Source organism: Theropithecus gelada, chromosome 13 (genome assembly GCF_003255815.1).
Source record: "Theropithecus gelada isolate Dixy chromosome 13, Tgel_1.0, whole genome shotgun sequence".
Taxonomy (NCBI): domain Eukaryota; kingdom Metazoa; phylum Chordata; class Mammalia; order Primates; family Cercopithecidae; genus Theropithecus; species Theropithecus gelada.
The window spans coordinates 22,357,342-22,371,370 of NC_037681.1; the positions used below are offsets into that span (position 1 = coordinate 22,357,342).

Here is a 14,029-nt window from a genome sequence, read left to right on the forward strand (position 1 = left end):
AAAAAAATATGCTGGGGCCGGGGGGGGGGAGTTGGCGGGGACCTGCGAACCCCCCAATGGGGGAAAACAAGGAAAAACCGCAAAAAAAAAAAAAAAAAAAAAAAAAAAAAAAAAAAAAGCTAAACACTAAAGATTCTCGACGTGGTGGTTGTTTTGTTTTTGGCTGGCCTGTGCGTCAGTATAGTTAGTTAAAATAAGTAAGATTCAGCCCAAACCCCAATGCCTGGGTCCCTCCCTTAATAATCCAGGTCTCAGGCTTCCTGTGAGAGGAGGAGGAGGCAGGAAGAAAGATTTGCAGCAGGGACCCTCCCCACTTACAGCCCTTTCCACTGGGCCAGGGAGGCTCCTGCTGCTGGGCTCGCCCTGACGGTGGACTTGAGAAATGGAAGGAAAGACCGAGGCGCTTCTGGCTCATCCTCCCTCAACAAGAAACTCCGTGAACCAAGACCTGAGTGGTTTATTGTTGGTTTGCTGGTTCATTTGTGTGTGTGTGTGTGTGCGCGTGTGTGTGCCTGGAGTCATTCTGAAACATTCTTGTTTTAGAAGCTTTACTTATTATGCTTAATTGTATTTCCTATATTTTAATTTCTCCTACTCATGATGATAAAAAACAACTCCAATAGGCTGTATTTTGTAGGATATTTTCTGTAAATGCCATAGTGCAAACTTTATAAACCATTTACAGATGTGAAAATATAAATGGTAGAACTGGGTCCCTGGAGGAGCAAGTTCAAAATGTGTTTAGCTGATTGTGAGGAGTGGGCGTGTCAGCGTTCCACCAGGGATGTGGCACAGTGCCGGGGAGGTGGCCACCGCCGGTGGGTCCCAGCTCAGCTCCCTGTGCGGGTCACAGGGAAACTGCACGAGGCTAAGTGTGGAAACAAAAATAAATTGTGTGTGTGTGTGTGCATGTGGAGGGCTGTAGTCATCACTAAATGTAAACCCTTAATTCTCAATCACAAAGCAGCGCCCTGAAGGTGATGTTATTAATGACCGAGGAGCAGGCATGAAGCGTGGGAAAGCTTCTGAGTCTGGCTTTGTCCTGATTTTTGAGGAGCAAGCGTGAAGCGTGGGAAAGCTTCTGAGTCGGGCTCTGTCCTTGCAGTTGATAGTCTGTGCATCTCCACTGAGCAGTCCAACCACCCGTTCCTCAGTTCTCACATCCGTGAAATGGGTCTAAGCACCTCTTCCCCCTTTTCCTCACGAAGACGACAGTCTGTGCAGAAGCATTTTGTCCACTGTCGGGCACCCCACAAGCCTGCAGTGTTTCAGCACAAGCAGGGACCACCACAGATCTGGGGAAGGCTCTGGGGCAGGCACACAATCCCCGTGGCCTGGGCGGCGCTTGCTGGAGTCCCAGCGGACCCTGTGCGCCGGAGGGACCCGCACCTGAGAAACCCCAGGCCATCGCTTCTTCTCCCCGAGACATTCCCGCTCACGCACATCGCTGGTCACGTGCACCCAGGTGCTCTCGGGGGAGCCAAGTCAGCTGCTGAATGGTTCGATCTTTTATAACAGAAAGAAGGGTGCTACAAGAGCAATCTTTGAAGTGGGAGATCACACAGCTCCCCTCCCAATGTGGAGGCTGAAATCACACAACTTTCTGTCCTAAAAGAGCTGAATTTACACAGAGGTCAGCTCATTCCCCTGATAAGGAAATACGGCCTCCTGTTAAAGAAACTAGACCCCAGCCGAGGCCAGTTGTAATTCACAGAGTTCTGTGGATTGACTATTGTAAACTGTGAAAGCAAAAGATTACCGAAATGAGGATTATTCCTAAGAACTTGGTGAGCAGTCAAAGCGGACGACCCTCCTGCACCCTAACAACGGAGGCTGTGGGGTGAGCAAAGCTCACACCTCTCTCAGGAGAGCCTGGCAAATAATCTCCCTGTGCCTGTTATGTTTACAGCAGAGAATCCAAGCCCCAGGATGGGCTAGAAATAAGTAGCCTTAGCAAAAAGCAACATCTTGACCTACGTTCAAAATGCTAATTCTTTGACTTAAGACGTATTTTAAAATGCATGTAACCAGGTTAAAAAGATGTGTTAGATGTGGCTAAAATTCCTGCATGCTCAAGCTGAAAAATGCCTAGGATACTAGTTTAGAGATTACAGAGCGTACACGACCGTTGCGAAGGCCGAGGGACCAAAAGTACAACCCGCTCACTGCCGGGATGACTCAGGCCAAGCTCAGACTCCAGGAAAACCAACAAGTAGCCCAAGGTTCTTTTTCCTACAAGGAGTTACATAATGTCGGGACTCATGGTAGTATAAGATAAAGGCAAGGATAGTAAGGAGTAATCTTAATTTGGCCCACCAAAGCATAAATGGAAGCCGATTTGTGGGCTCCTCTTCAGAGCCAATTCCCTGTGATCGAAATCAGTTTGCATTTGGCTTACTTTGGTTATACCTACACCATGCCCATGTCTACAATGGCACACACATCTGGAAGCAGAAAAAAATAATTCCTGGCTGGGAGAATACGGTTCCTTAAGACAATGAAAAAGAAAAAGAAAAGGCTGACCAGCTGCAATAGGTTTTGCAAGCTCTTTCCTGCTGTTTGTTTCAGGGAATCCTAGCAAATGAAATGTCACGAGAAGAAACCTTACAGGGAATCAGAGCTCATGGTGGGCAGAGTTCTCATCCCCCAAAAACTCTAATCTGCACAAATGTATTCTTTTTTGTTTTTTGGCCTGTGATCTCAGTGAATATCACAGCCAGGCAGGGTTCACGGCGACCCTGGGAGGTCGGCTCCTAGAAAGGGCATACAAGGTGACGATGAATTCCACCTTGAAGCATCGATGCGCAAAAGTCTGCCAGGCACAGAGGCTTTCGGTCCTAACCTGGGGGCTTCCTTCCTGACGTCTGAGCCTCTGAACTATGTCTTCAACACCAGATGGGCTACAGAGCAAAGAAAGCAACAGTCCCAGAGTTGGAGTAAGATTCAGGTGCACATTAAATTTTAATCCAGTTTCAGTTTACACGTTACACGTAATTGGACGTGAGGTTATGAATTTTCTTTTCGAAACGTCCCAACGTTTGCTGCTCTGGGTAAGAACCAGGCAAAGTGTTATCTCAGGAAGTTTAAGAGCTTACAGGATCCAAGAGCGAGAGTTTATCTGGAAAATTTGCTTTGTCCATGATCAAGAATGTCCTGTTAAAGGCCAAATATCACAATTCAGCATTGGAAGTGACAAGAAGAAAATTTCCAGAAAGTTCCATTTGTTAGCTGACACGTAGAGAAGAGTTTCGGAGGTAATTGGGGCCCACTTTCTACCATGTGTTTATGAATGATTAGAGGTTGTGGCAGGGTACAGTGAATGGTTTAACGTCATGCTGTTAATCAGGGATGCTGCTGCTGCAGGACAAATTGACCAAACCCTTGAAAATATACACAAAGAATATTAAAAAGGACTAATGCGCGAATTATTCTAAAGAAAGTTGTTGCAAGTCATGAGGGGCTCAGTCCATGTTCCTGGGCTTGAGAAACCCACCCAACAGATCTTGCTGACCCAGATCCAACAGGTAACAGATAAAGGGTGTCACCAATTACAAGGTTAAAGAAAAGAAATTATAACCTATGGTTATACCATCAAGTAAAATTTGGTCATTGAAACATTAGTGTTTTTACAGAAGATGCTTGATTGAAATTCTTAGTTTTGAAGATCCATTCATAGAAAAGGACCATTTAAGAAAATTAGTCAAGTTCAGATTTCCCAGAAAGGCTCTATCAGAACAGGATTTACTTTTTGCAAAGATAAGTTTAGACACGAGTGTGGCTTTTTGAGCAACCACAATTAGGAAAAGGCCATCCATCTCCTGGAAGATACAGTCTCCCCTCCAAGACAAGGCAGGAAGGAGGGGCTGCCCATGCCCACCCTGCCCTGGAAGGCACGAAGAGCTAACCGGCTCCCTCGGAAAATGCTAAAGGTGGGGACCATCACACCGTCTTGCAAGATGAAGTAAGAGAAGAAGAAAGTGCTGATGCTGGAGAAACAGCAAGCTGGCCCGGAATTTCAAATCAACATAAGCCGCCAAGCCCAACGTGAAGGGATGCAAGCCAAAGAGAACGAATCCCTGCAGTCTCTGACCAGTTAGAGGCAACACTAGAAGCAACTTTTACAGAGGCTGTTTTCCTGTCTACAGCTGGCCTGTTGGAACTGGAGATGTGCCAATCTTTTGCAAAGTGTCCCTCATCAAGAAATTCAAAGGAATGTTGCCATGTTCTGATGTATTGGCCAAGTTCCCAGGGGAGTTAGTCATGTTTTGACCATGAGGGAAATGTGGTTTCCAGCCATACAAAAGATGCCTGAACAAAGCGGGTTGAATTGCTCTTGCTAATGCTGTCGTTTTGAGATCCTAAAGCTACTTTGTCCATGAGGAACTGTTTTGGATGAGGCTACAGACTTTACAGCCGTTAAGTAAGAGGAAGCCCTCCAGGCGTTTACATTCCATGAAGAAAGTTCCAAGGGTCTTGTAGCGAAAGAGCTAGTTCAGGAAGTCACTGAACATAAGCAGGTGATCTATGGCCCTAGGGCCTTGGACAGGGATCCTGTAAAAGACGACATGGGTGTGAAACAGAAGCCTACACTTTGCAATAGTCCTGGTCTATCGTCAGGGGTCTGGGAGGTGGGGAGGGATGATTGGGAAAGAGATCAAATGCGGGTTGAAAAGCAGCATTCTCTTTGCGTGGATAACAATGCTTTTTCCAAACAAAAGGAAAACCAAGCAATTTGACATAATGATATGGAATGTCCAATAATTTAAAGCGATTATCTGGGGACTCTTGGCTCTTATCGCACTGTGAGCATCTCCCAGGTCTCGCCCTCTTTCCCTGTGTGCACCTGCACCTATGCTCTCCCTGGAGTGCGGAGGCTTTGAGACTCCCTCCGTGACTTCTACCCGCTTCTTCCGAACCTGTCTGGCCCTGCATCTAGAGATGTCTAGGCGAAGGAGGGAAATCTCAGTGTGGCAGTATAAATGTAGGTGTTTCACCCTTTTGCCAGATTTATGCTTAAAAATGACAGGCATAGAGAAGAGGGAGGTAAAACTCTAGAATGATGCGTGTCTGGTTGAATTCCATGACTCTCCAGATCCCCGAACCGCGAGCTGACACTGTCCTAAAGAGTATTCATGACTAAGACCACGGTGTATTTAAGAAAATAGCTATTATGATGGTAGATTTTGTCATGAGTGCTACTTAGGTATCCATATTGTAAATACTCCTATGAATTTATTTTAAAAATTAAATTTTGATTATTTAGTCATTTTCTAAAAATTTGAGTAACTGTAAAATTTCCCTTCCATATGCATGCATATCTGGAGAAAACACTCATGCTTTAGGAAATTCCAGATAGGAAGGATATGACATGAACAAGCTGGAGGTATGTCAGGGGAAAAAGGCAGAATGGGTTGTGTGGAAAAGTGGCTGAAATTCCGAGGACTCAATCACGTTTCTATATCAAGGCACTGGGGTGCACAGGCCATGTTTTTTAACAGACATTTTTCTTTGCAAATGACACATCATTTTTTTTTTGTGAACTACTGAGTGCATGGATTTTTAAAAGAGAATTATTGTCATTAAATCTTACTTGAGTTCTTGGGAGCTGGTGGCCAGCATACTTCGAATGCTTTTGTCCGCCAGGGGGCAGCCAGATAGACTGTAAGACAGGCCGGGACAGGCAGGTCAGTCAACCGCGAAGCGCATAACTCCCGAACAAACACAACATAAAAACCAAAATTAAAGAGTTTAATGCAGAAAAGCAATGGGCAAGTGCTGTATATTGAATTTTTTTTACATAATTAATTCTGAATTGGTTCGAATATAAATTTAAGAAAATGTTTCTGTTAATAAGAAATTGTTTAAAAAATAAGATAAAACATTTGTGCTCTTTGGCTTAAATGCTTAAGAAGAATTTTGCAAATTTAGGTTGTTTATTTGAAGATAAAAGACATTATACAACACATAAATTAGCATGCTTTTGAAGGTCAACATATAGCACTTAAAGGGTTGACACAGAATTCAACATTTTTACTTTGACAGCATTGTTGAGGTAAGCTGAAAACAATAAATTGAAAAGACAGAATCCACCATGAGGAAAATGAAGTCACACCTTCTGTGTGAGGCGTAATTACCAGTCACATGACCACTCCCATCACACCCTGGAGTTGGACATCTGCCACCAAACAAAAACAAAAACAGCCAAAATAGTAAGTATGTTTTAAAAAAAAACTTTTAAAAAAGTTTCATTGTTTCCAGTTTAGCTGCAATGTCTGCAAGGGGATTTAAGCACCCTGAAGAAAAGCGGCAAAATGCACGGGTTAAATGAAAATGACGCCCCCGTCCAACAGAGCGTCATTGGGAACAGGCAAGTGCACGGTGAGCTGCTCACTCTACTGACCCGGCAATCGGAAACATTTGTATGCTGCGAATGTCGCATGCTCAAACGGCAAGGCATATACAGATCCGGTTTTTAAAAATCAGCCAAAGAATGGGAAGATTAAGAAGATTCATAATTTCACCTCACAGCATGCTTACGTTATTAAATCCTTTTTGCTCTCCTTGCACTGAGGGTACTTGGGTTTGGGACTTGGGATGGTCACCTCCCCGGGATACCGTCTTTCTTCTAGAGCCTCCTGGAATGGGTCCAAGTCTTCTGGCTGTGGGCAAAACACAGCTTCAGAGCCACACGGATGATCACACGGCGCACAGACTGAGGGAGGCGGTTCGTGGCTCTGGGGTGGCCTCTGATCTTACACCTCTTTCTGCTGTACCTTTAAGATCCTCTGTCCTGATAATGCCCCTTCTGAAAATGCATATTGAGCTTTTCTTCCACTGCTCTAAACTAAAATGATGGTCACCTGTCAGTGGTCAGGGCCCTTATTGAACATTCACCTGGCCGTGCTCACCACATGGACACACACACGGTCCGGCAGCCAGAGACTACGTTTAACTTGGTCTTCCTCATTCAGCATTCAGCACACACCTGTGGGTGGGCTGCTTTATCCAACACTTGCCTGCAAGATTCAACACTGGAACTACAGTGTGTTAGGGCTAAGCTTTCCCCCACCATTGGTCAGGATTTTGCAAGCACGTGCTTTAAGATTTGGGGTAATGGAGACCAATTTAGAGGAAAGTAACCGTAAATTTCCTTTTCAGTTGTGTGTTCAACTGCAGTAACGTGGAGGTTTCTACAGGTGGCGATGCTCAGCAGACACATTTCCTAAGTCTAGCTACATGGGAAGGTTTGTCTTCCATGACGATCCAGGATGAAAACACTTCTGTCATTTTATGAGGGCTTACTTTCAACTAAAATAAATTTGGAGATTCAACCACCCATGCCTTATTTGGTAGTAATGATTCAACACTGCAGGAGAAAAAAATACTTAGAAATTTAGCTTGCCACTCTGATTTGGTTCTTTTTCACAATGCCTGGATGCTGAAATCAATTTGAAGAACGCAGATAACAGGCTTATAAGCAGGTGCCCTCTCTGCCAATTTCTACATGGGGCTAATGTTTCTTTCTTTTTTTTTTTTTTTTCCTATTTCCTTGTTTCTGTAAGACACTAGTGCTTTGATGGTGGTCTCTCCATTGTACTAAAAATAAATTTCATTTTTCAGTGAATAAAGAGGATGTCATAGTTCTCAGAATCAAAGACTTTTAAGTCAGTACATAAAGAAAACATTTTTCTTTATTTCTTTTCAAAGCCTAAAGGGCATTATATCTATTTTAATAACCTGAATTTGAACACTGTAGCTACTTCAAAAATATGTTCTTGACATAGATGTTTTAGTAATACAGTCATAAACAAAGATTTAGGTGATGGTACTAGAGTAATTTATTCAAGGCTAGAGTAAACTCTTTTGAATACTTTAGGTTTCTTAGAGAAGGGACACTGTCCTTAGTTTCGAAGAGCTAGTTAATTAACAGCACACAGTTAACCATTTAAGTATCTAAGACTCCTATTAAAATTCTCTACCAGCAAGGAAAATCCAGTATTGTTCCAACAGGACACCCAGAAAAATGAATCACATGCTATTTATATGTTTTCTTAAAGTAATCATTTGTAACAAAACATATTTGTTAGAAAATAAACTTTATCATTTACAAGAGTCAATAGTTTCACTCTAATCAGTGTTAGTCACAAATCTCTTCTGGGTCAACAAAAACTGTTTTCTAAGTCTCCTCAGTTAAAGGTCATATTTAAAGAGAAAATATATTTTCTCATAAGGTATGTGCAAATGGCACTTGTTTCAGCTGGGGCCCCATTTTAAAGTCTGGCAGTCAACACAGGCTCAATGAAAAGGACATACAGTAATGTCTTTGGACTCGTCCTCGTCTATCCTCCGGGGTTTCATTTTGGTGTAGTCTACGGGCAAGTCCCAGCAGTCGCCCTCGCCCAGCTGGAAACACCGGTTGTTCATCACTGCCTGCTGCTGGGGGGACATGGGCTCCAAGGGGGTCAGGATGGGGCAGCAGCTGTCCCGCGGCCTCTGCTTGTTCATGCTGAGGTCCAGGGTCCCGTTCTCATCCACCTCCATGTCAGGGTTCTGTTGGTAGAAAGACATGGTGACTGTGCTTGGCCTGGCACCTTGTAACACCACGGGTCCTTCCTCCCAGACTGCAGTCTTGCCATCAGCCAGGGGAGCGTTCAAACACGGAATTCCTCACTGCTGTTTCCTTGGCCTGAACTCCCAAGGTGAACAGTCCTGGTCTTTTGGTACATTCCTGCTATCCCATGCTTAGCTGCAAAATTGGTTGGAGAATCCAGGCATCGCTCCCACCCTCCCTCCCTCCCTCCATTTCCCTATTTATCTACTGTCTATCCTCTCTCTCTCCTTCCTTGTTGTCCTATTATATCTCTGATTTAGAGTTTGTTCAGAATAAAATTACAAAGTGTTTAGTTTTAATTTTATTACAGTTACAAATACCTAAGAGAGAAAAATTTTGCGTGTATGCATGTGTGTATATACATGTATGTGCATGTATGTATGTATGTGTGTGTATAAACACATATATATATATCAGCTTAAAAATTCTCTTTTAATTTTATTGATGCTAATAGTTCAAGAATTAGGGAGTAGGATAACAAAAGAATTAGAAGGGTGAAGGAAAGAAAGAGAAGAAACTAAAATTTACCTTGTAATATAATTTTTTTTTTTGAGGGACAGAGTCTTGCTCTGTTACCCAGGCTGGAGTGCAGTGGCACGGCCTGGGCTCACTGCAATCTTCACCTCCCAGGTTCAAGCAATTCTCCTGTCTCAGTTTCCCAAGTAGCTGGGACTACAGGTTTGCGCCACCATGCCCAGTTAATTTTTGTATTTTTTAGTAGAGGTGGGGTTTCACTATATGTTGGCCAGGCTGGTCTCAAACTCCTGACCTCAAGTGATCCGGCCGCCTCAGCCTACCAAAGTGCTGGGATTACAGGTGTGAGCCACTGGGCCTGGCTGTAATAAGAACTTTTATGATGAAGATAATTTTTCATTTTAAGAAAGGACATCTGCAGTTGCAGCTAAAAATACCTTTACTACAGTGATTACCATCTGATCTCCTCTAAATTTCAGCAAACCTGCAATTTAGTCTACTGGCTTAAACAACAACAACAACAACAACAACAACGAGGTCCAGAGTGAGGCTTTTTGGATTTTTTAAAGGATGCTTTGAAATGCATCAAGAATTCTGCAGCATTTGCCTCTCAGGGAGAAAGTGAGAAGAAGGGACACGTGGACAGAAAGTAAAAAAAAAAAAAAAAATCAAAATATCCCTAACAATCCTGCATGTTTTTCCCCAAAGAGTGACACTCTTTTGAGCAAAATTTGATTTCAGAGCTGGTCTGAAAGCTGCTGCCTCCTCAAAGGTCTAGCAGCTCTCTCCTCTCAACGCAACAGTAGAAGGAAGATGCTTGGAATGAGACCACCATCCCTGGAGCTGTTACCTTGATAAATTATACAGTATCATTCTGCCTGAACTCTCTTTGTCAAAGTGCACTCTGATTTGAAGTTCTGATATTAATTTAAGTTTCAGAATGTTGGATTTATTCTCTCAGTCTTAGTTTAATTTTAAGAAAGTGCAACAAAATTTGGAAAGGGTCTCTGCTTTTTTTTTTTTTTTTGTGGTTGCCACAGAATCTCTTCCATGCTAACCTTGCATTTTTGCAACCTTGGTCACCATGAAAACTGCAGGCCCCTGACGCTTCTCCAATATCTAGGACTAAATATACTGATAGAAGAAAAAACATTTGCAAAACGTAAGATTACTGACCTTTCTTCATTCATACCAACTACAAGTATTTACAAGAACCACTGTCAGTGCTGTGCACTCAGGTGCATGGCCAGGCAGCGCTGCACAGTGGAGAGCCCTTTGTTTATCGGGAGAGGAGGTGAACGTGTCCGCTGCTCAGCGTCTCTGAGAACACAGACCGCTCCCTGCACCGCCCGGTTCTCCCCGGCCGCCTGGTGGCCTCGGCGAGGCGGCTCTCCCAGGTCTGTGCTGCATCCTAAAGGCTCTCTCTCCCGCCCAGCAGAAGCATTGGTTCAATTGATAAGAAAATTAAAAATAGACACTCTTTCATAGCACTACAGCACCCATGCAAATGTGGAACTAACGAGTGCTGGCTGTAAATACACGGCTGATCCCTTGGTGTGAAGCCTGATTTTTACTTCCTTTGTTTCCCTGCTACCCAGGAATCCACAGGCAGATGCCTGCATTTCACTTGGCAACGGTGCTAGCAGAGCTTCCTGTCAAAGTTCAAGGGAGGTCCGCGCTGCGTTGTGCATCCTCTGTGTGGTCACTGGAGACCACAGGAGGACCACGTGCTGTTCTTTGTTTACAGAAATGCTTCTGGATCCTGGAGAGAAGGATCCATTGATGCCCATTAATTTACAAGATCTGACCCTTGCCTCTGATGGAGAAAATGGATGCGCTTTGGACAACGGTGCTGTTCAGGCTGCTTTAAGGGAAGCTGCACTGATTGTTCACAGTGGCAGGAATGGTTTAGGAGATCAGGGCGTTCGCACCATAAAGCTGCCTGAAAGCGCCGCGTGTCTCGGCGGCTGGGCCCGCGGCCCGCCTCCCCCACCCGCCAGGGGCCCCACCTGCCCGGGCACGTGTACCCGCGTGGCGCACAGGTCCTGCGGCTTGGTGCTCAGGTTCTGCGGCATCTCGCGGCAGCGCGTGGACAGGTTGAGGATGGCGGTGGCCGCCATGTGGGCCGCCTCCATGTCGTGCGTGTAGTCGAAGCTGCTCTTGCTGCAGGTGCTGCTGGCGCTGCTGCCCCCGCCGCAGCTCAGGTTGCTGCTGCTGCTGGGCGCGTAGCTGCTGGTGCTGCTGCTGCTGGGGCTGGGGTCCTTGCAGTACCGCTTCGCTGGGGAGACAGGGACAGGGATGACTCAGGCCCCGGCCGCAGGGCACACGGCAGACAGCACATGGCAGGGCCTGCCCGCCCCCGCCTTAGCCACACACAGCCGCGTGGGACGGCCCTCAGGGTGCCGGGGCTTTGGTGTAAAGAAAACAAACAACAGGCAAACGAAAACAAAACAAAACCCTCTGGCTCCTTTCCTTTTTTTCTACTTTTTCCCCTTTTTCTTATTTTTTTTGCCCTGGAGGAGCATTCATCACCTGTTGGAAAGGCTGCACCTCGCACCCAGCACAGACAGTTACCTGGTCCCTGGAAAGACAGACACAGGGCTGGCTAGCTTTCAGGAACCACAGAGTGTAGGCAAGTGACCGGGAATTCCTGCCCAGTCAAACCCCTGTGGAGGCCCCTAAGAGTGGGTGGGGCTCCTCCCCCGCACATGAGGGCTCACGAGCACTTTTGGTGACCCGACCTGGATCCAGTCTCTCATCTGTCAAGAAGTGGGCTGTTCCTTTGAGCCAGAGGGGCTGTGGCAGCCTCCTGGGGCCCGGGTCCTCTGTGCAGGTGACCAGGATTCAAGGGGACCTGGGGGCCACCTGCTGGGCCTGTGGGGACCACGTGCTTTGGGAAGTGGATTTCTGGCTGGGCCTGCAGACCAGACAGGGTGAGTCCAACATTCTTTTTTTCTAGAATGCTGATACCAGCCATGGGAGTGAAAGGGGGAAATGCACGTAGAGAATACGCTCAGGATAAATGTCGGAACACCTGAGTGGCCACTCGGTGGCGGGCAGACATGTGGGGCACGTGTGCAGCTGCCCCTTTCATAGCCACGGCCTCTCTGTTCCCTGCACTGACCCTCACTGACACGATTCCCACTGCCCGGCAATCCTTTCTGAGCCACCACACTCACTAACAGCCAAACCGGCACTGAGGGGCAAGGGTTATTTGTTAGAGCTGTTAAAAATCTCCTTTAGTACATGAAAATGTTTCAGTCCAGGATTTATCTGATGGGTCCTTCTTTATTAATTGTTATCCCTGCCAGTTAATGTCACAGGACATCATTTGTGCATGGCCAGACATTTCACTTGGAATCCAGCAGAGTGAAGAGTTACTCAGGGGTGGACCTGGTCTCTCTCATGTCCTAAATCCCTCTGTCAGTGAGTCCCTCCCTTTAGGAAGCAACTTCTTCCCCAAGACATTCCTGCCTGCTTCCCTGGGAGCAGCGTGAGTGCAGCTGGGAGGACTTGGTGACAGGCTAGAGACATTCCAGCCCGGGTTCTCCTGGTGCTTAGGGCTGCCCTACTCCTAATCAGCAAAGCTCCAGGCTGCCTAATTCCAACGGAAACTGTGGTTTAATCTGCTGCTGCAAGGAAAGGGAGACCTCGCAGGCAGTCATGGCTCTCGCGGTGTCTTCCGTGCCATCAGCAGCAGCTCTGAACCTGGAACCAGGCTTCCCCAGGGACTCCTCCCCACAGAGGAAGAAGAGAACAAAGCTAAGTGAAGCAAAAAGCTTTCTCACATTGCTGATACGGTCATTATGAGCTAATGCTAAGAAATTGCCCTGGATTCGGATACAAAGGAAAAAAAGAAGCGGTCATCATTGATAAGGTTTGGTTTGGGACTGAAAGCTCTCAGGACATGGGGAAGAGGTGTGTTATTGGTGATTCTGTAACGCACAGGCCCCTGCAGAGGAAGCACTGAGGACAGTACCCAGGGCGGGAGTTGGCCACACTGTCTTCGTCTCAGCCTCTGCCAAAAGCTACAGAGAATTCCCCAAGCAAGTGACCGCTTTACACCCAGATTCCCGTACATGAACCAGAGGCTCAAATCCACACCCACAAAACCCATGAAATACAACAGTCATCTGTTGATATTATGACTGTGTTTTGCTAATCTGAATGAGCAAAGTCACCCAGAGTGGTCCCACGGCTGGTGGGGCACAGCTGCCCCTGAGAAGCACGTCTGAGTGTCCATCAGTGTGCCCCTCCCTTCTCTCTCCTTTGGGAACGCCCCTCCTCTAGGGAGCCCAGCAGCACAGGGCGGGGTGGGTAGTGGCTGCTGGTCTGAGCAAGGCCCACGCCAGGGCTTTTGAGAGAGACCACCATGGGGCTGCAAGGGAGTCAACCAGAGGCAGACAGCAGAGGTTGTGAGGACACCCCCACTGGCCCTGTGCAGTGAGCACCCTGAGCCACCCTGAGCAACCATCAGTTTGCAGTTTGTGATACTCTGGATATGAACTAAAGGTTGTGATTTTACATCATTTACAATTTTGTTAAGAAATAGTAGAACAATTGTAGGAGAAATGAAATAATAATATGGGGTTTCGTTTTTACTGGTGAGGGCTAGCCACTGGTTTAGGGAAAAAAAATCATTGCCCACATAAATTAAAAAAATAATAATAACACTTTTGTTTTGAAATGAGGGAATTTCAATTCCTAAAAAAATTAAAGGAATAACACAAGTCAATGCAACAAACAACTGCAGCTGGCCTAGGCTGGCTGGCAACCTTGCCCTCAGCTTTGGTGAGGGCGATGCTCAGGAGTGTGGGCGCAGAGGTGAGGCAGGAGCTTCCGTTCACGCCCAGAGACTTCTCGTCACAAGCTCCTCTCACCATGACTCTCGCTACACTGTGTTCACAGCATCCTCCAACAGAATTGCATCTAGACCTCCACCAC

General features: G+C 46.1%; 1 protein-coding gene across 10 annotated transcripts in view; it reads right to left on the bottom strand.

Moving 5' to 3' along the window:
• The window catches only part of MYT1L (myelin transcription factor 1 like), a 526,890-nt gene that overhangs the window by 90,259 nt on the left and 422,602 nt on the right, over window positions 1-14,029 (bottom strand). For all 10 annotated transcript variants that reach the window (XM_025354739.1, XM_025354742.1, XM_025354744.1 and 7 more), the window contains 4 exons: window positions 11,113-11,363; window positions 8,314-8,550; window positions 6,538-6,659; window positions 5,591-5,659 (listed from right to left, as the gene is read on the bottom strand). In XM_025354739.1, coding sequence (XP_025210524.1) covers window positions 5,591-5,659; window positions 6,538-6,659; window positions 8,314-8,550; window positions 11,113-11,363 — 679 coding nt within the window. The remainder of the gene's footprint in view (window positions 1-5,590; window positions 5,660-6,537; window positions 6,660-8,313; window positions 8,551-11,112; window positions 11,364-14,029) is intronic.